Here is a 24,690-nt window from a genome sequence, read left to right as displayed (position 1 = left end):
TGCTAGACTATTCCACTTCCTGACAACTCTATGACTGAAAAAAATATTCCCTAACATCCCTGTGACTCATCTGAGTTTTCAACTTCCAGTTGTGACCCCTTGTTTCTGTGTCCCCTCTCTGGAACATCCCATCCCTATCCACCATGTTAATTCCTCCCTCTCAGTATTTTATGTCGTTATCATGTTTCCCATGTCCGTCCTGTCCTCCGGTGTCGTCAGGATGATTTCCCTTAACCTCTCCTAATAAGGCATACCCCTTAGCTTTGAAACTAGTCTTGATGCAAACCTTTGCACTTTCTTTAATTTCTTGACTTGCTTGACCAGGTGTGGGTTCCATATTGGTGCTGCATACTCCAAATTGGGCCTGACTTACACAGTGTACAGGGTCTTGAATGACTCCAAACTCAGATGTCAAAATGCTATTCTTAGGTTTGCCAGGCACCCATATGCTGCAGCAATTATTTGGTTGATGTGCACCTCAGATGTGCCTGGTGAGTGAGGTTTGTAGTCTCTGACCCCCTAGATTGTACTCCATCTGCAGTCTTCTTTGCCCTTCTCCAATCTTCATGACTTTACACTTGGTGGGGTTGAATTCCAGGAGCCAGTTTCTGGACTAAGCCTGAAGCCTGTCCAGATCCCTTTGTAGTTCTATCTGGTCCTCGTCCGATTGGATTTTTCTCATCAACTTCATCATCTGCAAACAGGACAGTTCTGAGCCTATTCCTTCTGTCATGTCATTCACATATACCAGAAACAGCACAGGTCCTAGGACTGACCCCTGTGGAACTCTGCTTGTCACAGGCGCCCACACTGATGCTTCATCTCGCACCATGACTCTCGGATGTCTTCCTGACAGGTATTCCCTGATCCATTGCAGTGCCTTCCCTATTATACCCGCTTGGTCCACCGGCTTATGCACTAATCTCTTGTGTGGAACTGCGTTAAAAGCCTTCTTACAGTCCAAGAAAACGCAATCTACCCACCCCTCTCTTATCTTACTGCTGTCACCATGTCATAGAACTCCAGTAGGTTTGTGACACAGGATTTCCCATCCCTGAGACCATGCTGGTTGTCATTGATAAGCACAATCCTTCCTAGATGTTCCACCACTCTTCTCCTGATAATCTTCTCCATGACTTTGCATACTATACATGTCAGTGACACTGGTCTGTAGTTTAGTGCTTCGTGTCTGTCTCCTTTTTTAAAAATTGGGGCTACATTTGCTGTCTTCCATACCTCAGGCAATCTCCCTGTTTCAATAGATGTATTGAAGATTGTTGTGTACCCAACCTCTCTGTCTTTCTGGAGTCCCTGTGTGTGTGTGTGTGTGTGTGTTGCGTGCGCGTGTGTGTGTGTGTTGCGTGCGTGTGTGTGTGTGTGTTGCGTGCGTGTGTGTGTGTGTGTTGCGTGCGTGTGTGTGTGTGTGTTGCGTGCGTGTGTGTGTGTGTGTTGCGTGCGTGTGTGTGTGTGTGTTGCGTGCGTGTGTGTGTGTGTGTTGCGTGCGTGTGTGTGTGTGTGTTGCGTGCGTGTGTGTGTGTGTGTGTGTTGCGTGAGTGTGTGTGTGTGTGTGTGTGTTGCGTGCGTGTGTGTGTGTGTGTGTTGCGTGCGTGTGTGTGTGTGTGTGTGTTGCGTGCGTGTGTGTGTGTGTGTGTGTTGCGTGCGTGTGTGTGTGTGTGTGTGTTGCGTGCGTGTGTGTGTGTGTGTGTGTTGCGTGTGTGTGTGTGTGTTGCGTGTGTGTGTGTGTGTGTGTGTGTGTGTGTGTGTGTGTGTGTGTGTGTGTGTGTGTGTGTGTGTGTGTGTGTGTGTGTGTGTGTAAGAATTACATCATGTATAGGGCAACAACATGCTGTCATATTCCTAGCGGCATAATTTTTTGCCATCACTGTGTCAAGGTGTACATGTTATCACGGCCAGTGAGAGGAGAGGGTGTCATGCAACCAGTAAGGCAAGCCATTTACCACTAAATACAATACTGTGGCAGGCCATTTACCACTAAATGCAATGCTGTTGGCCATCATGGGCTTATAATTCGACACTTTTTTCGCTTTTCATTTTGTTTAGTGCACAAAACGAAAACCAAAAAAGAAAAAAAAATGGGCCCTATAGAGTAGCTGCAGAGATTTTTTAAAAGGCCATTTAGATTTCCAAAATTTTTTTGTGTGTATTTGCCGAAGCAGACAGCCTTGCAGATGCTTTACATAAGGCTCATAATGCTGTGTCATTTCACATTCCAAAAAATACTGTTTTAAAGAGGCTGTAAGCTTAAAGAAAGATATATTAAAATCTTGCTTTAGTGCGTCGGATCTACGGAAATATTACTCTTTTAAAAAGAAATGTAGATTTTTCATTCAAGTTTTGGTAAGAAAAAGTTTGCCGATCTACTTTGATAAAGCTGAGATTAGAAAACTACTGTACTGTACTATACTATACTGTACTGTACTATACTGTACTGTGCTATACTGTATTGTTCTATACTGTAGTGCTATACTGTATTGCACAATACTGTACTGTAATGTACTATACTGTACTATACTGTACTGCACTATACTGTATTGTGCTGTGCTATACTGTACTGCACTATACTGAACTGTTCTGTGCTGTACTATACTGTACAGTACTGTAACGTCATGCGTCACTTAACAACGGGGGTACATTCTGAGAAATGCGGTGTACGACAATTTCGTGGTTGTGTGAACATCATAGTGTACTTACACAAACCTAGATGGTATAGCCTACTACACACCTAGGCTACATGGTATATAGCCTAGTGTTCCTAGGCTATAAATCTGTACAGCATGTTCATCATGGCTTAGGAACCATGATGAACAAAACACAAGATTAAATCCAGCACGAGGGAAAATGATGCTATCAAGAGATACAATGAACACGAGATGTATGAGGATGCTGCCGGCATAACACTCCATACTGTTTAACACTTAACTTGTTTTTATAAATAGACGGAGTACACTCTAGTTTTAACGATAAAATGTAAATACATAGAACAGTAATATAGTTGTCTATTATTGTCATCAAGTATTAAGTACTGTACATAATTCTATGTGCTACACTTTTATATGACTGGCAGTGCAATACGTTTGTTTACACCACTGCCGTATGTCGCTGACTGAAACGTCGTTACGCGGCGCATGACTGTACTATACTGCACTATACTGTACCGTACTATACTGTACTGCACTATACTGTACTATACTGCACTGTACTGTACTGTACTTAGAAAGTAAGAGTGGAACAACTAGAGAGTATATTACACAATTAGTTACTTAAAGACTGAATACAAGTGACCAAAAAATTTTGAAATTGAAATAGAGCAGAGGCCATGAATTACAGAGGCATACAGAGATGTGCTGAAAATTCGTAATGTACGAATGTAACAACTCAGTGGAGTGAGGAGGAGTGGAAGCCAGCAGCCAGGACTGGTAATCCTCCGGCCGTGCGTTCCAACCCCGATCATTCCACTGGGTTGAACACAGAAATTCTAGAGAGCATAGAAACGTCACCTACGACTCAGGTAGTCTCAAGGTGAGAGAGGTTTGAGGGAGGGAGTTGAGGGGAGGGTTTGAGGGGACAGGAGAGGGAAGGGGAAGGACACTGAATACTCTACTAAGGTCCAGAGAGTCCTTATAGCCTACTACTTATTACCGTAAATTTGCAACATCAGAAACTTGAAACAGGAGTGCCTGCGTAGATCTGAGACAAAAGTTTATACTAAGTTTCAATTGAAATTCATACCTGTTCTCCCTATTGTTTGGTATTAATACCTAAGAAAGAAATAATGTCAATTGAAAATCATTTTTTTTCGAATATTAACAGCAAAATCAACTGTTTTCAAATGGAATAAATTGAAGCTTACCACTAGCACAGAATATATTTGGGCAGTTGCAGACAACAATAATTACCAAAATACTAAACATTATCACTTTTGAACACTTTTTTTTTTTGGTTAATGCAATACACGAAAAGATAAGACTGCCAAATCCTACAGAAGAGGAACATGTCCGAGAACGAGGCTTCGAGGTATTGAGGAATGTCCCTGGTGCAAGGCTCTTAACTACTTCTGGGGTAGTTGTGATGCTTGCGCTTGTGATATCAAGTGCACTGGTAAGAACCCTCAAGTGCAGCATTGCATGGTCTTTCAGCAGTAATTATCGCTTAGGAGAGGAAACATGGGACAACATTATGATCCATCCTGGTCCACTGTCTGGTCACAATGGTCCAGTATGAACCAAAACATCATCCCAAGGCCCTCTCATAAGTACAGGTGCTCCTTGCTTTATGACGTTTTGACTTGTGATACTGTGACTTTATAATGGTGCAACGTCAATACACATTCTGTACTGTATATTTATTGATAGGATAAACTTGCATTTATTTACTTTTCAATACTGGCAGTTAGTTACATTAATTATTTGTGACAGTAATTATTTATTTATTTATCAAATATTCATATATAATTTCAACTTAGGATGGATTCTTGGGAACGTAACCCCATTGCCAGTCGAGAACCACTGTACACATTTCTGCTGAACTGTTGTAACCATGGTATTGTGACTTTTCATTCTGCACTTGCAAGGCTTGTACTAGTACAACATATCCAAGTTTACCATGTTGACTTCCAATACCTTGTGAATAGTATTTAACACTACATTTAACACTTTCCAAATCTAAACAGTCAAAAAAAAAGGGATTTGGTTATTAAAAACGTTTATTAATGCCCTAATTCTTGTGAGGAACCCTCAGGCACCATTACACACTACCATGTGGCTAGACCATACACCTCACAGAACAGGCGATTGGTCGTGGCCACTGTGGAGGGCGTGATGGTAGTTCGGGGTTGGTGTACAGGGGTCCAGGGAGGGAGGATGTACGGTAGGTGACGTTACTACCAAAACTGGAGTAGTGCCTGGTGTGTAAGAGAGAGTGTGTCCTCTGCTCTAGCCTCGCCACAGTCATCGACCCACCACCGCTCCCGCTGCCGCCACCACCACCAACACTGCCACCACCCGCACTGCCACCACTGGATGGTGCCGAGTGGGATCCCCCTGGGGTGGGTGGTGGGCTGCAAGGGGGGTCCTCTGGGGTGGTGGTGAGTGCACCCCCTCCGCCCGCCGTGGTGAAGGCTCTCACTAGACGCGCTCGAGTACCTTGGCTTCTGCAGCGCCGCATGTTGTCCCCTCGCTCGCTGCCCAAACGACGCACGCCGCCTGCCCGGCTTCCCCCCGTGGGCGACAGGCACACCCCGTTCAGCTAGAACACATGCCCTTCCCTCAGTACACAGTGACGACACCCATGCTGATGCTGCCGCTGTTACTGCTGTTGCTGTTACTGCTACTGCAGCTGAAGCTGCTGCTACTGCTGTAGCTGCTGCTGCTACTGCTGTAGCTGCTGCTGTTACTGTTGCTGCAGCTGCTACTATTGTTGCTGCAGCTGCTACTATTGCTGCTGCAGCTGCTGCTTCTGTTACTACTGCTAACTTATGCAATAGGTCACAGCATTTTCATCATAATCAGCAGCAGCAGCAGCAGCAGCAGCAGCAGCAATATCTCAAGAGCTAGCGGCATTAATGTGGCGGAGCGCCAGTAGAGGCGAGTGGTGTGGCCCCAGGGCTGGCCGGGGGCTGGCCGGTGAACCAGTGCTGTGCTCCACATGCACACTTCTATATACTCAAGCAACAACATCTTCTGTGTCAGAGACTCGACTCTCAACTCCTTCCGTGCTGACTGAATAATTGACAGGTAGTGAGGAAGACACTGTCGTCAAACCCAGTGGAAATTGCCGACTCTTTTGATCTATCATGGATAATTTATGCACAAGTCATTGCATGGCAAAGACATTTGTGCGACAAATATTGTACAAGTATCGAATTTTATCAACTTGTTGGTTTTGCAAACCATTTATGCATGGCAATTACAACAAAGCATCGGACTGTCAATTTACAGACTGCAGTTTGAGCGCTCTGCCCATCTTTCTGTACATTTACCAACACTTGCTTATTACAAGTTAATCTGAGTACATTACATGGCAAAATTAAACAACAAATAAAAATGCAAGTGCATGGTAGAGAGGAGCTATAAAGCTCAAGTTAGTATACTTTAGTATGGCGCAATGAAAATAAATTACAGATACAGAGGACAATATCAACATGGTCGCACAAACAGACCAAAAATTAATGAATCGATTCGCTAATCGGGATTTTGACCACGGTGGAACTTGTTTTCTACCGTCCAATGACCATCACTAAGAAAACTAATTCACTATGTAAATAACTTACTACTCTTTCGTCCTGGGCTGGACTTTTATCAAGCGAGATTCGTCCAGTCCCGGGTGAAACACAGTCAGTAATCCATCATGTCATTCTTACTGCTGCTATTACTGTCATTCAAATGAGAGACTAACTACTCTTTTGTCCAGGGCTGGACTTTTATCAAGTGAGATTCGTCCACTCCCAGATGAAATAAACAATCCACAACAGAGTGTCATTCTCACCGCCATCATTAGTGTCATTTAAACACGACGCTTCGAAGAATAAAAGTCTATTATGACTGGAACAATTTACAGCTAACATTCAGACCATCTTTTAGGTCATTATGGACTATTTTTGAGGCCATTTTCACACTGGGTGATTGTCAAGGGTCCAGCACTGACTGAAACGTTGTTAATGGTGTTTCTTCAGCTACACTGACCTCTCCCCTAACTTTCTCTTCTACACCTTAACCTATCTACTTTCTCCTCTACTCTACATTTTAACCTGTCTCCTCTACCTTAACCTATCTACTGTCTCCCCTCTTCCACGCGTCTCTTCTCGTTATATTTTCCAGCTGTGAAGTAAGGTGATGGTGTCACATGACAGCCACAATATCACTTGTCATATTTCCCAGCATATAAAGCGCACTTTTTACCCCACAAGAAGTTGTTAAATGCAATTGTAGCAACAATTTGAAAATCTACATACAGTGGACCCCCGCTTTACGATCACCTCCCAATGCGACTAATTATGTAAGTGTACTATTTATGTAAGTGCGTTTGTACGTGTATGTTTGGGGGTCTGAAATGGACTAATCTACTTCACAATATTCCTTATGGGAACAAATTCGGTCAGTACTGCCACCTGAACATACTTCTGGAATGAAATAATATCGTAAACCGGGGGTCCACTGTATTTTAGCTCAAACTTGAGGTAAGTCGGAAAATGCTTTATAATACTAAATCATCTTAATATGTAATAAAATTGCAATTTTATGACATTTTTCTTAATTTTTTAATATTTACCAACATTATGTTTAAGTGCACAGAAACATTGACTTGTTTGTCCTATGTGGAATGGAGGACTTACATTTCTGGGGCCCTGAAACTTGAACTGTTATGGGAGCTCTGAACCTTGAACTGTTATGGGAGCTCTGAACCTTGAACTGTTATGGGAGCTCTGAACCTTGAACTGTTATGGGAGCTCTGAACCTTGAACTGTTATGGGGGCCCTAAAGCTTGAACTGGTATGAGGGGCCCTTCACAACCCCTTCTCAAACAGCAGATCCAAACTTTTTAAAGCAATGTGGACTAAGTCACTTCTGGTGACCCTCCAGGATTAGGGGCCCTCAAGCTTAAGCTTCATTAGTTTCATAGCAGATATTTCCCCCCCCCCCAGCTCATATGCTTGCGGGCCTTATGTGCTCCGAAACACTGTCTTGTATTACTTAAAAAAATAACGGTGAAAATAGGAAAACCTGAGTGCTCTTTCATGTGCTCACACACACACACACACACACACACACACACACACACACACACACACGTGTGTGTGTAAGCACAAGAGTACTCAGGTTTAATTTCCTATTTTCACCCTGGTATTTTTTTTTTTTTTTTGTATTTGCAATCACGCATTTTACTGTGATTTTTTCCACATCTTGTATGGTTGTGCGTCTTGTATGCTGGAAAATATGCTAGTTGTCACTTGTACATTTGTGCGTCTTATATGCTGGCAAATATGCTAGTTGTTACTTGTACATTTGTGCGTCTTATATGCTGGCAAATATGCTAGTTGTTACTTGTACATTTGTGCGTCTTATATGCTGGCAAATATGCTAGTTGTCACTTGTTTTAACCAAATAAATCTTGTTTAGGTAAAAGGACACACGTGAAACTAATGTGACATTTTATTGTGGCAACGTTTCGCTCTCCCGGAGCTTTGTCAAAGCTCCAGTAGTTCCTTAATAAAGAACATAAAGGCACAATATCGTGACTGGGACAACACACAGAGTAAATTACAATGCTTCAATCTGACTTGGACCATTTACAAAGTGTGACTTTGTAAATGGTTCAAGTCAGACTGAATTGTCATTGTAATCTTCTCTCTTCTATTTATGGGTTATCTGTGTATAGTTCCTTAATAGATTTCCTTTAAGAACAGCTAAGTCTGATATGTATTTGAGATGCTAGACAGTGGCATACCTACCTTTGATGAGTTTCGAGAGTCTTAATAGTCTCGGAGCCCAGCCATGGGCTAGGCTCATTATGTTTAACCCTTAAATGGTCCAAACGTATATATACGTTTTTTCAACATCTGAAAGTACGTAAAAAAATGTAGATCTTTTTTGTTTTACATTTGAAAACGTAAAAAAACTTTTATCTACATTTTTTTTTTGTTATATTTGAAAATATGTAAAAAAAAGTAGATCTACTGTTGGAGCACTATGAATCTGAACGTCGATCTGTTTGGACCGTTTAAGGGTTAAGGTATGGTAGGTACGGCATGTGTCCTCGGCGCCACTGAACATTTCTATTAAAGACAAGCCATACACAAATAACCCGCACACAGAAGAGAGGATAGTTAGGTTAGGTTAGGTTAGGTTAGGTTAGGTTAGGTTAGGTTAGGTTAGGTTAGGTAAGGTTCGTCAGGAAACAGGACAAATGTTTCCTGATGCGGGTCTTAGTCAGATGATGACCCGCCTGAAAAAAAAAAAATTCTTCAGCTGTATGATCTGCCTTTGATTATCATGAATGAGAAACATTACAATGGTTAGATTGTTAAACTACTTATATAAATTATTAGGGAAGAAACTGAAAAAATAAATAAATTTGAGCACATTAATTTGCAACAGTGAAAGCAAGGAAGGGGCAGTTGTAATTTTCACATAGTGCCATAAATGTATTTTTGAGCCGATTATACGATAAACTTATCTAAAAATTGGGTGTCAGATGTTCGGACAGGGACACAATTTATGTGCTTGCCACAGATGCTATTTTCCGCAGATATGACCCTGGTGCTCGAGGTTTAAATCCTGGATGGCTATGTGAAGTTTACTCAGGAAGGTTTGAGTATAAAAATCCCTCACGACAGAAATCAAAGCGTACACGCACGTGGATACGGATGAAAAACAGGGGGCCAGGGCTCCTTCAAGATGGAACATTACCACAATAAAATGTCACATTAGTTGCACGTGTTCTTTTACCTAAACATATTGTCGGTAATTTACCAATATAATTACATAAATCTTTGCTTGGACAGCATCAATTTGTACCCCATAGATTTCTCCAATTCTCACAAAATTTGCAAGAGCCCGAGAGCTATGTGAGAGCGGCGCATCTCTGACGCAGAAGATGTTGTGTCCTAAATCATTAGGCTTTTTTTTTTTTTTTAAATCTACCACAAAGAATATAAGCTCTGAAAAGGGAGGAGACAGTAAGGGTGGTGACCCAGTGCTGTTAGTAAGGTGCCAATACATGGTTACTTGCTTCTTCCAATTCTCTTATACCTAAGACAAGAGTAATTCAGTTCATGAGGATTTCCTCAGTTCCCAGAAAGCACTGGAATCCCAGTCAAGTTAATGCCATATGAGGAAATGGAATATGAAAGCAATGGAAATTATTTTTGGCGGAAATGGAGAAAGTTGACCCATCGAGCCGGCTAATTTGGTATATAAAAAGTCAAAAGAAAATACCCTACTAATGAATAACTAAAGTGTAATGAAGAACACTAATAACTAACATGGAGACAGAAACTTAGGAGACTTACTCATCTGTATACAGTAGTCCCCTCGTATCCACGGGGAATACATACCAAGACCTACCATGGATATCTGAAACCATGGGTAGCAGTGAACCCTATACAGTGGACCCCCGGTTTACGATATTATTTCATTCCAGAAGTATGTTCAGGTGCCAGTACTGATCGAATTTGTTCCCATAAGGAATATTGTGAATTAGATTAGTCCATTTCAGACCCCCAAACATACACATACAAACGCACTTACATAAATACACTTACATAACTGGTCGCACTGGGAGCTGATCGTAAACCGGGGGTCCACTGTATATAAGTCGTTTTTGTTTACATACACACCCACGATAAAGATTAACTGATAAATTATGGACAATAAGTTAAGGATTATCACTTTCACTAATGGGAAGCAGTTCATGATTTCTCTTAAGATTTCAAGAACTGTCACCATCACTACTTTTGTGTTTTAGTGTCGTTATTAAGCAAAATTCAGCATTATTGTTGAGCCACAGTAAACCATGGATAACTAAAACTGTGCAAACTGAATCTGTGGATACGGGGGTTCTGTTATATTTTGATCTCATTCTGGGATCCTGCCGAAGATAATCCCAGGGGAGGGGGGGGGTGTCAAAATATACAGATGAATTGACCTTCTGTATTTCTGTCTCCATCTGGAATATTATTGAGCATCCTACTAATATATATAAAATAATATTTTAATTCTACAACACTGCTGAATGGGGCAACTGCGTATCCGATGCGTTCAAGGACTGTAGTGACTGACTAACGATGTTTGCAGTTCCATATTCCATTTCGAAAACTTCAGTGCCTTCTGAACCTGCTGTGAACAATGGCACAAAGGATGGTTGTTCAATATGATTATAATGGTCTATAAAAGTTACATCACTGGAATTTCAGACACACTGCATGTACAGAGTAATTTTGAAATGTTTATGAAAATTGGAACATGTTGACCAAGTGCATGACATCTACGAGACACGTTATGTACACGTTGAGCGAGTATATAACATGCTTGGGTTACATTATATACTTTTTGGTCAGGTATATAAAACATCTGAGTCATGTTATATACTTGTCGACGAAGTATATAACATGTTTAAGACACGTTAATTGATGAGCGAGTATATGACATGTTTTGTACTTGTTGACCAAATACACGACCATTATCTATGAGATATGTGACTGTTGACCAAAGTACATGACATGTGAGAGACACATGCACTTGTTGATCAAGGACATGGCCATTATCTATGAAACGGGTTATGTACACGTAACCTAAAAAGCTGTTTAGCAGAGGTTAAATAAGACTACACAGGAAAGGCAATCTGTTAGCAGAACTGGTCAGCTTATTAACTACCATAACTACTTTACTGTGTGATAGTTACAGATGCTGTTATGAGTTATATACAGTTAACTCTCTCACAAAGCACCTCTATATAGTGCCATTTTTTAGTGAATGTCACTGAAATCGTACATGAAAATATTGGATGTACCTTTTCAGATGCACTTGCAAAAATGGTATACAGTGGACCCCCGCATAACGATCACCTCCGAATGCGACCAATTATGTAAGTGTATTTATGTAAGTGCGTTTGTACGTGTATGTTTGGGGGTCTGAAATGGACTAATCCACTTCACAATATTCCTTATGGGAACAAATTCGGTCACTACTGGCACCTGAACATACTTCTGGAGTGAAAAAATATTGTTAACCGGGGGTCCACTGTACTATACAGAATACTCTTGTGAGAGCCGACTAACTACTCTAATTAATCCTGCCAACTATTAACCAGCAGGCGGCTTATACCCACACCAAACACTACAGTAGCTGTTAGTCAAACATTCATTCCTGAAAGCTATCAAAGAGAGTCTACCAAACCAGACCATCGCTTATGAGAATATTTACCAATGATTATGAATGGACTTCGAAAAAATTTAAGGCAACTGCGGTCTCCATTGCAATTCGTGTTAGAAACAGTTGAGGTGGCGGTGGTTGCTGTGGTGATATTTACAGTGTATGTGGCATTTAGTGATGAGTTAGAGCAATGTGGAGGTGATGTGGTGGAGGTGTGAACAGGTGTGGTACAAGACCCGGGTACTGGGGAGGAGCAATTGGACGCATCCTTCTACAGTGCAGCGGTAAGGGGGAAGGGGAACAAAAATACAGAACGGTGATTAAAATCATTGAAAAGAACTGATAAAAGAGGCACTAAGTTGCAATGTCAAATATCCTACACACGAGTGAGAGAAACTTACCAATACTGCAAGCCACACACAGTTAATGTTGCTGAAAGTGCAAAATAGCCACAAATTTTTAAATAAAAGCCTCGGTTTTACAATTTCTAAGTGAGAGAAAAATAAATATACAGTCAGCTGTCTTATAGAGCATCTCTAATGTACCATTTTGTTTAAAACATGGAAAAAAGTGCATCCAAAATTAAATAGCACAAGAAAAGGCTTCACAGTACATACTATTCAATTCTGTATGTACTTTTCAATTTGCTGTATGAGAGAGCTGACTACATTACATTCAGAATCCTGAAGAACACTCAACCTCTTCCAGACAAAGTGTGTACTTCTTCCTATACACAAAACAGGTGCATAGTCTAGCATATGCATTCAGAAATCATGTTTTAAAAATGGTGACCGTGGCAACGAGCTGATGAGTGGGTATCGAGACAGGACGCAGAGTAAGACTATATTGAAGGTAAGTATGCTAGTCTAAAGGCGGGTGAAAAAAATTCTCATGGTGTACCGAAAACCAGATCTAAAATTAGCGAGTTTTAATGTCTGGCAGACTAGGCAGGCGCCAGACGAACTTTTTCCAAACACCAGATGTAAAATCTGTGAGGTTTTAAAATCTGTGAGGTTTTAAAATCTGTGAGGTTTTAAAATCTGTGAGGTTTTAAAATCTTTGAGGTTTTAAAATCTGTGAGGTTTTAAAATCTTTGAGGTTTTAAAATCTGTGAGGTTTTAAAATCTGTGAGGTTTTAAAATCTTTGAGGTTTTAAAATCTGTGAGGTTTTATGTCTGGTAGACTAGGCAGGCACCTGACAAGCCTACCCTGTGGCCAGGCCCCAGGGGTATACAAAAATTCTTGAAACTCATCAAAGGTATATCAAAGGTAAAGGCATAATGGTACAGACTCTACCTCAATCCAACTTGAATGTTAGTCAAACATTTTTAAGTCATGTTACAGCTTGTTCTAAGTTCAGATGATGATGTCAGTCCTAACTGCTGATGTGTGTATGTAGCTATGTCCTTCAGGACTAACCTGTTACTCCACATGTCCTTCAGGACTCACCTGTTACTCCACATGTCCTTCAGGACTCACCTGTTACTCCACATGTCCTTCAGGACTCACCTGTTACTCCACATGTCCTTCAGGACTGACCTGTTACTCCACATGTCCTTCAGGACTGACCTGTTACTCCACATGTCCTTCAGGACTCGCCTGTTACTCCACATGTCCTTCAGGACTCGCCTGTTACTCCACATGTCCTTCAGGACTCGCCTGTTACTCCACATGTCCTTTAGGACTGACCTGTTACTCCACATGTCCTTCAGGACTGACCTGTTACTCCACATGTCCTTCAGGACTGACCTGTTACTCCACATGTCCTTCAGGACTGACCTGTTACTCCACATGTCCTTCAGGACTGACCTGTTACTCCACATGTCCTTCAGGACTGACCTGTTACTCCACATGTCCTTCAGGACTGACCTGTTACTCCACATGTCCTTCAGGACTGACCTGTTACTCCACATGTCCTTCAGGACTGACCTGTTACTCCACATGTCCTTCAGGACTGACCTGTTACTCCACATGTCCTTCAGGACTGAGCTTTCTATAAAAGCATCTACAATGAAATGCCTATAATAAACATTACAGTAAACATCTACTATACAGTCCATATCTTGATATCATTTTCCAACTGATCAACTCATCAGCTAATACACTGTAACTTATGGCAACAAATACAGAATTTACATCAAATTAAGTTATCGAAACCACCATTATTTACATTTTTTTTTTTTTGGCCTACTTCAATAACTGTTATATACTCAAAAAACCCCGCTTTAAAAATTATTATTTTTTAAATCTTCGAAATCAATGAGATTGGTACTGCGAGAAACGACTCTAATGGATGTTGTGGCAAGTGTGATTATTCTGAAGCACAATGACAGTCCTCCATTAAGGAAGGATGACCCCAAAAAGAAGAAACGCAGTCACTGTTTTTCAGGCAATTGCTGTCTTGCCAGAAGTGTGTTGACGTCACAGTTTAGACGTCCCTCCGAACTACAACATCCTTCAGAGTGCAGCCACTGTAACTATACAATATTTACTGAAATACAAAATGATATCGTGGAAAGTACTATTATCCACACAATGCAATAATCGTGAACGAGCGATAAAAGAAACAAAGTAACCACAGGAGGGAACTGAATGATAGCTATAAGACTTTTGTCTCGCAATCAACACATCAGGAGCTTGCAATATTGCAGAAATAGTAGCAAGTTCAGGCAGATGTATTCATGGAAACTACTCTCTCATTCTGGAGAGAGAGTTGCTCCCCTGAATGAATCTGCCTGCATCCCTATTTCTGCAACATTACAAGCTCCTGATATGTTGTGACACAATAGACCCAGAGCTATCATTCAACTCCCCTGGTGGTTACTTTACATCCATATAATATTTACCCAAACACTAACAGTTATTGTGAAGAGTGCTATTATCCACATAATATTCACTTAACTATAAATGGGTCAGTACACATCAACAATGAGAGCTGAATGCAGATGCTCGCTATTTACAACATGCATGCCATTATTAATAAATAAATGAGGAACAAAAGCAAGCTTCCCACAACTTACAAAAGAACCCATCAAAGTTCCATTAAAAAAAATAGATGAGAGATATTGCATCAGGTTTTTTTCCACTCTCCGCACTCCCCCCTTTCCATAGGGGTTTACCCCCCCCTGTGTAATGGAGGTCGCATTCGAGAAAATGTGAATTTTTGGTCCCAGAGAACACGTGCTGATTGGTCAGAGCAAGATGGCAGCTGTTACTTGGCATCACTCGACATATCAACCACTCAGGCTAGATGAGGTCTTGGCTAGCATGAGCTCATTTAAAGTTCTAGAACACCCTAACTGTTGACTTTGAGATGACTTAGACACTCGAAAGGCTGCTTCGTAAATTTTGATTTTGCTTTTTTTCAACGTACTGGCCGTCTCCCACCGAGGCAGGGTGACCCAAAAAAGAAGAAAGCTAAAAAGTTTTCCTCTTTTTACATTTAGTAATATACACACATGTTACTAGCACTTTGCTCCTGGCATTATAAATATAATCAACATATGACAAGCAGCAAGTCTGATTTACAGAAAAAAATGACAATTTACAAAGTCGTACAGTTAGCTCTCTTAGGAAGTTATTATATACATTTGGATTTTTTCGCAGATGCAATTCCAAAACTGAACACGTTGTTCATTTTTGGATATACTCATTTGATCACATTTAAAACAACTTTAGTATATAGAGAAACTTCATAAAAGCGCTGACTGAAATTGACTGAAATACTGACAGTTATATTGACTTATTAAAGAACTGAAATTTCAACATTTTACACCAAACCAAGAAAACTCGTTAGGAATAAACATTTATATTCACAAACCATCTCTTGACGGAAAATGTTTATCCACAAAACCGGTAATAAAAAACAGGGTGGTATCTCTAAACAGCTGAGCCATACTACTGTTAGGCGATTCATCGCTTCACAACTCAACCTCGAGATTCTCAAGACGTGTGTGACACAGGAATCTCTATTCCCAAACATTTCGCGTATACAGTAGGTTTCTTCAGTTGAATACGGAGGAGGCAGCAAGAGTAGTAGACATGTGAAGACTATGTAATCAGTCCACCACCCTTGAAGACAGTTTTGAGATTGTTAATCCCTCAGCCTGGAACAACTACTCCAGACTATGGAGCAGAACTCTTCTCCAGGCTGAAGGTCTGACCACCTCAAAACTACATTTTCAAGGGTGAGGGACTTATGACATCATCTTTACATCTCTACTGCTCCTGCTGTCTCCTCTGTACTCGACTGAAGAAACCTCCTGTGCAAGAGAAATATTTCGGAATATGTAACTGTTGCACACATCTTTCTTATTAACCTGTCAATAGTGTATACCATTATCATATTGTATACCATTATCATATTGTATACCATTATCATATTCACTCAGAGTTTACACAAGATACTTTTAGATGAATGGTTCAGAGAACCGACATGTTGATAAATTAGACACATGTGCAACTCTTGGGTATCTTTATTGAGGAAACGTTTAGCCATTCTATTCAAGATTGATGGACTGACCACATCGACTCAAGGTTGAGGGACTGATTACCTCATTCTCCTCCTGTTCTTCAAGATTCTCCTTTGTATGGACTGATGAAGCCACTGTGTGGTGAAACGTTTCCTCAATAAAGATACCCAAGAGTTGCACATGTGTCTAATTTATCAAGATACTTTTACATACACTGGATCTCTCACTACTTACTAGAAGTTTAGATACTACCCACTGGATCCCTTGAATTACATCTGCTAGAACTGTAATTTGAGTGACTCAAGAAATCGTAATGACACGATTGCAAATAAACCATACCCCCGGCCGGGATTGAACCCGCGGTCATAGAGTCTCAAAACTCCAGCCCGTCACGTTAGCCACTAGACCAGCTAGCCACAATAAGATTCATCCAACTAGGTATATTTCTACACCATAGGAAAGTTAGCACAGGCACCTCTGTGACCACAAATGCAAGTTTTTACAGACGAATCTCCAGCTAGCGTGGCCGTGACGAACTCTAGCTCAAGTCCCTTCACTGCCGTCATTACGATTTCTTGAGTCATGTTGACGGCAGTGAAGGGACTTGAGCTAGAGTTCGTCACGGCCACGCTAGCTGGAGATTCGTCTGTAAAAACTTGCATTTGTGGTCACAGAGGTGCCTGTGCTAACTTTCCTATGGTGTAGAAATATACCTAGTTGGATGAATCTTATTGTGGCTAGCTGGTCTAGTGGCTAACGCGACGGGCTGGAGTTTTGAGACTATGACCGCGGGTTCAATCCCGGCCGGGGGTATGGTGTAATTTGAGTTATTTACACAGAGAACTAGATGAATAAACTGAAGGATGGACGGGGCACTTGAACTGCAGTCCACAAATTGACAATCCAATGCTCTAGTGCCCAGGTAGCCGAATCACTAGTGTTGGACTGTTGGTTTGTGTATCGGGGTTCGAGCGCCCCGTCTATCCTTCCATCCATTCACTGACAGTTGTTTGTTCGAACTCGAGTTCACAGAACTAGATATTAATGCAGTCGGCTATCTTATAAAGCTTTTCTATATAGTGAGATTTTTGCAAATGCACTTGAAAAAGCACATTCAAAATTGTAGAACACATGAAAAGGCCTCCATAGTACATGATGTTCAATTTTGGATGAGCTTTTCTCTAATTGTAATTACAAAAAAATGCACTCGAAAAGCTTCTTAAGAGAGCTGACTATTAAACGAGATCAAATTCAATTTTTTATATTCAATGTTGTAAGTCCGATCCAGATTTCACTTTGTTAGTTTGTAATGTAGTCAAAAAGACTTACAATATCAAAGTAGTAAGAGCATCCTAGTGTCACCAGGAGGAGAACAAAAGAACGTACCCTGGAGTGCGTGTGATGAGCCTCTCTTGGTGATGTGACTGACAAAGGTCTTGAACGCTCCTTTGCTGTTTGGACTAGTTACGGTGGTTGTTGCTGGAGGCGGTGTAGCGCTGGGATGGCTGGGAGTCTGTACGGGTGGCGTCTCCGAGCCCTGGCACTTTTGAAAATACTTGCGGTGGTCGGAGGTGCCTCCGCCCTGCTCTACTGGGGAGGCTGAAACAAATGCAGTATTTCCCCCATGGAAGTGAGAAGCACTGTGCGACGGCGGGATGTTCGGTATATTGCCGAGGTCGCAGCTGCTGAATGAACTTTTGCTGCTCTTTTGCTTAGCTTCAGCTAGGCGCATTTTGCGTCTTGGCGGAGGAACCGGGTTGCCGTCCTTGTCAAAGAGTGCTAGAGATTTGCGGTCAGCACCTTCCCTAGTGTGTGGCTCCTTCGCAAGATCTTTTTCGATAATTTTAGATTCATCAATGGGGCTTGGCCTTGGAGTGGTCTTGGGGGTTGGTCTTGGGCTACATTTCGGAGTTACTCTAGGACTTATTTTAGGACTTGTGGAAAGATCTCCGGACTTTGTGTCATGGCTGCCATCCCTCTCTACATTCTCACGTGTAGATTCAAAATCTTCTCTCACCTCTACAGCCTCTGCAACCTCAATATCATCACCAGCTTTGTGTTCAAGTGTATATTCCATTTGTTTCAAGTCTACATCTGGACCAATAAGAGTAATTTCGTCCACGTAGCACTCAGAACTGTGTTCTATGGAGTTCTGCTCAGAAGAAAATGCTTTCCTAAATCTGGCATCGAGTTTGGTCAGCTGTTCTTTCAGTCGAAATCGGGAATGTCTCTTCGAATCATGACTGTTGGGCTTCTCATCTCCCATCTCAAGTTTTGGGGCATGCTCGGGTGTCACTGATCTCGATTTTGACTGATCAACTCTCAATTCGCAACCATTGTCGGCCTTTTCTTCTTCATGTTCAGAGAGTTCCTCTGCCCCATTACTTCCCTCACTTACCGAGGGTTTCTTCACTAGAAGAAAATCATCAACATTATCATCCTCCTTTTCACTCTCTTTTACTTTATCTTTGTCTTCCTTATCCTTCCCTTTGCTTTCTTTTCTTCCAAGAATTTTCAATATTTCTTTCTTATTCTCAGATCCGTATTTCCCATCAGAATTCCTCTTCTCGTCCTTCATTTTCTCTATCTCCTTACTGTCCTTCCTCGGCAGTTTCTTACGGACCTCGGAATCACCTTTGCTATCACTGCGGTTCACCAATTTCCTTGGGTCTTCCTTGCTCTCTTTCCCAATCAATCCATCTATTTCGCTTTGGTCATGTCGAAGATAAAATGTGGAGCCTCCCGTATCTTTGTTATCCTTGGGGAGAGAGTCGGCAAACTAATGTAATTACTGCTGAAAGCAACATTATAAGCAATAAGCATGGGAAAAGCACATTAGGAAACAAACCATGGAATGGGTGGGGTTTAAACCCATGGTGAGTGATTCGTAAAACCCCAGGTCAGTATGTAAGCCACTGGTCCAGCTGGCTACAATAAAATTCATCCAACAAGGTACATTTCTATATACCTAGCTGGACAAATCTTATTGTAGCCAGCTGGCTCAGTGATACACTTAGTTGGATGAATCTTTGTGTAGCCAACTGGCTCAGTGATACACTTAGTTGGATGGATCTTAGTGTAGCCAACTGGCCCAGGGGCATACACACTGGGCTGGAGTTTTAAAAATCCTCGTACTAACTTTCCAACACCTGTTCTAAACACCTGCTCTAAACACCTGCTCTAAACACCTGCTGTACAGCACAAGCTCCCATTACAGAGTACAAGCCTGATCTACAATACCAACGACAAGCATTAAGAGTGTGTGTAACAAGTCCAAGAGTATGGCAGAGAGTACAGGGACGACACCAGAATTTCAATACCAGAGGCGCTTAGGGTTGGCAATCCAGTTAGGAGGAGGGGGGAAGGGGTCGGGCTAGGGGACAATCTGAGCATTATTATTATTATTATTTGTATCCAGGGGGTTGAGGGAATTTGGGGGGCTGAAGCCCCTTAAGCCCCTTTGGCACCACCACTGATAAAAGAAGAAGCCTGATCTTCGATACAAACCCTACGTTTATCGAGAATACAGCAAGTCCTAAATTTAATATCTAATTTACCAGATTATTTACTAGCATCTATGTGGCGCTGATTACAGGCGCTCCTCACTTTATGATGGTTCGACTAGTGATATTTCAACTTCACAATGGTGCCATAGTGATGCACATTCTGTACTGTACAGTACTGTAAATTTATTCAGAGCCGAGATAAAAACATACCCATTACTAAATTACAATCACTGTAATACTGTTATTTGTTTTTGCAACCTCATTATTGTAAATCTTATACAGTGGAACCTCAAAAATCGAACTGCTCCCAACTCAACCAATTATGTAAGTGTATTTTTGTAAGTGCTTTTATAAGTGCATTTTTGAGGGTCTGAAATGGACTAATCTAATTTACATTATTCCTGATGGGAATAAATTCATTCGGTAAAGGCACTCGAACAGCCTTTTGGACCGAAGAAAGTTTGATATTTGAGGTTCCACTGTAATTACAGTGGTACCTCGAGTTACGAACTTAATTCCTTCCAGGAGGCTGTTCGAGTGCCGTTACTGAGCAAATTTGTTCCCATTAGGAATAATTTAAATTAGATTAGTCCATTTCAGACCCTCAAAAATACACTTACAAAAACACTTACATAAATACACTTACATAATTGGTTGTGTTAGGAGCTGTACGAAACTCGGGATACCACTGTATAAAATTTCTGATTACCTGAATTTTGTAATAATGAGAATTAATTAGAATATACTGTTCGATGTGTCAATAAAGAGTAGACAGTAAGAATTATCATATTCATATTTGACTTACGATATATTCAACTTACAACGGGTTTGTTGGAATGTACCGAACCGTAAGTCGAGGAACACTTGTATATTCGCGGGAACGCTCTAAACCAGCAGGGGCTATACAACATTTATGGCATAAGAGGTTACAAGGTTACAATCAAGGAGAGGGGCACTTCCAGTTCCTCAAATCAAGAGCCCTTCACCAGCATCAAGGCACCCCACCTCCCTTCCCCCCTCCCTGGAAGGGACCCAGGTATCAAAAGCCGCAACGACCAGATCAAAACACCGACGGCACTTTTCTTAACTACAGCGCTCTTTCTCTCTTTCCGAGGGTGGTGCCATAAGTCACAGCAACTACTCTCTTTTACCGAGAAAACTACTTAAATGCCTAATAATATTTTGTTACCGGTAAATTGCATTACCTTTATATCGTAGAAAAATTAAAAATTATTATTATTATTATTGTTGTTACTACAATTACAAAAGACTGAAATATACATTGAAAAGCTCTTAAAACAATTATATATACATTTAAAAACTGGTAAGATAAACACCAGATGGCATCATCATGTTGGGGCATACGCATGAGTGTCCAGCAGGAACACAGTGGTACCCTGAGTTTCATACACCTCCCAACTCGAACAATTATGTAAGTGTATTTTTGTAAGTGCATTTTTGGGGGTCTGAAACAGACTAATCTAATTTAAATTATTCCTTATGGGAACAAATTCGTTCGGTAAGGGCACATGAACAGCCTTCTGGAACGAATTATGTATGAAACCTGGGGTACCACTGTACATGAGAAAAATCACACTTTTTATTTGCGTCATTTTCTTTAATTGTGAAAACGTTGGCACACTACAAGGAACACAGGTATGATATCGTGCAAGCGACTGAATGACTCAGCGTGATCTACCAAGTTATCTGTTACCCGTTGTTGTTGGGGAAGACAGCGAATACCATCGGCTTTGTGGTGGTTAACCTTTGCCATTCTGCACTGCAATGGAAAGGCAATGTTCTATCTAGTGTGAAGGTGGCTGTGAATGTTCTATCTAGTGTGAAGGTGACTGTGAATGTTCTATCTAGTGTGAAGGTGACTGTGAATGTTCTATCTAGTGTGAAGGTGACTGTGAATGTTCTATCTAGTGTGAAGGTGACTGTGAATGTTCTATCTAGTGTGAAGGTGGCTGTGAATGTTCTATCTAGTGTGAAGGTGGCTGTGAATGTTCTATCTAGTGTGAAGGTGACTGTGAATGTTCTATCTAGTGTGAAGGTGACTGTGAATGTTCTATCTAGTGTGAAGGTGACTGTGAATGTTCTACTGACTGTGCATGTCATCATTCTTCATGACAATGCCACAGCCCACAAAGTGGAGATTGTTCCAAACATTTTATGTCACCGAGGACGGGAAGCGCTACACCGTCCGCCTCCTTACAGTGCCACCAGCTCGTGATTATGATTTAAGTCCAAAAATCAAGCCGTCATTGTGAGGGAAATATTTTTATGCCAGAGAAAACATTGTATGGCTCGTTCATGGTATAATTGGGACTGAAACATCATCCTAAGTTTCAGTCTGTGTGGGGATTATTTCTGTGTTGTTCCAGTCATGGTATAATGACTATTCTTCCATTAATCTTGGACTAAACACATTGACTCCAGACTGAGGGATTGATTACCTCAAACTCCTCCACCTCTTCCACCTTTCTCTGCACTGGACTGAAAAAGCCACTTGTTGGTATTCTAAATCATTAATTTAAAAGGATTTTCGTACACAACTCATCCACTACAATGATGGTGAAGGAAGCACAGGAGAGTCTTACGTACTTCAGCTCCCTCTTTTCAGCCTTCCATTATTTTGTAAGCTTTCAATTGTGCCATTGTTCATTATGTTTGATGCTTTTCTGCTTATCCACCATTTTTGCACAACAGTTGTGCAAGGGAAGGGCAACTGGCGCCATATTTTAAGTTAAGTACAGTGGACCCCCGGTTTACGATATTATTTCATTCCAGAAGTATGTTCAGGTGCCAGTACTGACCGAATTTATTCCCATAAGGAATATTGTGAATTAGATTAGTCCATTTCAGACCCCCAAACATACACGTACAAACGCACTTACATAATTGGTCGCATTGGGAGCTGGTTGTAAACCGGGGGTCCACTGTATTGTATGTACTGTGTAATGCATTTAATGTGTATTGTATGTACAGCCTCTCCTCACTCAACAACGGAGTTCCCTTTCTAAGACCACATCGGTAAATGAATTCATCTCTAAGTGAGGATCATACTACATGTATAATGGTAGTGAGTTTGTGTTAACCATCTTTGATATTGTTTTAATGACACCTTTGCACCATTTATAAAATTTCTGGTATATTTTTAAATGTTTATACAGTAGTGTACTGTATATTGTAATAAACAGAATAGAGGAAATCAGCTCTAATATACATTTAGGTATGCATACTGGTCAGAGAGCCAGCCAGTTGTAAGTCCGAGTCGTTGATAAACGAATACATTGTTAAGCGAAGAGAGGCTGTATTGTGTATTTTATTTTTTATGCCTAGCTGTATTGAGTACTTAATATATGATAGTGTTGATACATTATCAGCTTTTTAGATGCATTAATAATGAAGAAAACTCTCTTCCACTCGCTGGCGATTTTAGCTCATTGCTGGGGAACGGGAACCAAACAGCCACAAAAACAGGGCCCTCTTGTGTTCCCAAATCAGTGATCCAAAAATGTGCCATGTATCTTGCTGTAGTCAGGGCTCTAACTCTGGTCCCTTGCTAATACTGACACTGAGTGAGCGACCTATGCAAGCCTGGGAATCTTGGTATGTCCCATGGTTGGGTTGGTAGCACACCTGCCTCACACGCTGAGGTCTGTGGTTCGATCTCCAGTATAGGTAGGAACATTAGTCGTGTTTCCTTAAGACACCTACTGTTTATGTTCACCTAGCAGTAAGTAGGTACCTGGGTGTTAACAGACTGGTGTGGGTGTGTGTACATATGTGCGTGTGAACATGTGCATGTGTGCATTCATGTATGGAGTAAGCATATCCACAGGTGTCCCATTTAGACACCTGTAGACAAGCCTACTCTGACAATGCCACCTGGTGTCTATTTGAACCATCTTCCAAATGTACATTTCAATTTTCTCAACAAAAGCAACAGCCGCCACAATTCACAAAAATAACGATCATGTAAAATCTACAAGTATATTTCCTATATATTCCTAAATGATTATATACCTGGGAATACCATGAATATATTTCATATTAACTGACCATCTATATACCAAATAAATCATATATATGGATGTACTGTGTATATATTTCCAGATTTCTGAACATGTTGATCATTTCCAAGGAAATTGTGGTTGTAAAATTGGATGTGTTTCCCCTACGTTATTTATGGATTATATGAGGGGTAACTACCCTAGTTTTCACTGCATTTTTAGCCACCTTCTACGACAAGTTTGGTTAACAGAGTAGGAGTTTAACCTGGTTCCCTGCTTAGGGAATTCTAACCTAAATCCCCAATTGGGAATTTTTTTTTCTTTTCTGTGTGTTTTCTATCAATTTTTTTTAAGAGTTAATAAATCGCTTAAATACCATACAAGTATTGTACTGTTTCCAGTACTACATAAATACTGCATTATCTCCAGTATTGTACAAGTACTGTGTTGTCTCCAGAACTAAATAGGTACTGCACTTCTTCCAGTACTATCCAAGTATCACAAGACTCCCCAGTACCACACCTCCAGTACCATACAAGTACCACACGAGTACTGAACATCCTCTGAGAGCACCAGCTGCACACAACTTGAATCACCGAACTTATCCTTCAATCACACAAACAATTCCTCCTAAAATCCTATCAAGAAAACCTCGCTAATTACAACATCACCTACAAAGAACAACACTAACCTACAATTACACAGGTAATCTAGTAAAACGAAATTGGATTTTATTACATAATCTAGTAAAAATAATATAGTGGATTTTATTACATAGTTTAGTAAATTAATGGTGTATTTTATT

At 40.9% G+C, this 24,690-nt stretch overlaps 1 protein-coding gene across 5 annotated transcripts in view; it reads right to left on the bottom strand.

The window, feature by feature from the left end:
* Window positions 1-24,690, bottom strand: part of Tomosyn (syntaxin-binding protein tomosyn) — a 567,161-nt gene that overhangs the window by 113,521 nt on the left and 428,950 nt on the right. For 3 of the 5 annotated variants that reach the window (XM_070105267.1, XM_070105268.1, XM_070105269.1), the window contains exon 14: window positions 17,747-19,118. In XM_070105267.1, the coding sequence (XP_069961368.1) occupies window positions 17,747-19,118 (1,372 nt within the window). Of the gene's footprint in view, window positions 1-5,162; window positions 5,266-11,939; window positions 12,160-17,746; window positions 19,119-24,690 lie in introns of all 5 variants that reach the window. The other 2 variants (XM_070105270.1, XM_070105271.1) reach the window with 2 other exon arrangements.

The sequence above is a fragment of the Cherax quadricarinatus genome, chromosome 98 (assembly GCF_038502225.1).
Source record: "Cherax quadricarinatus isolate ZL_2023a chromosome 98, ASM3850222v1, whole genome shotgun sequence".
NCBI classification, from domain to species: Eukaryota; Metazoa; Arthropoda; class Malacostraca; order Decapoda; family Parastacidae; genus Cherax; species Cherax quadricarinatus.
The sequence above is the reverse complement of the archived record's forward strand: the minus strand, read 5'-3'. Positions and strand labels throughout refer to the sequence as shown.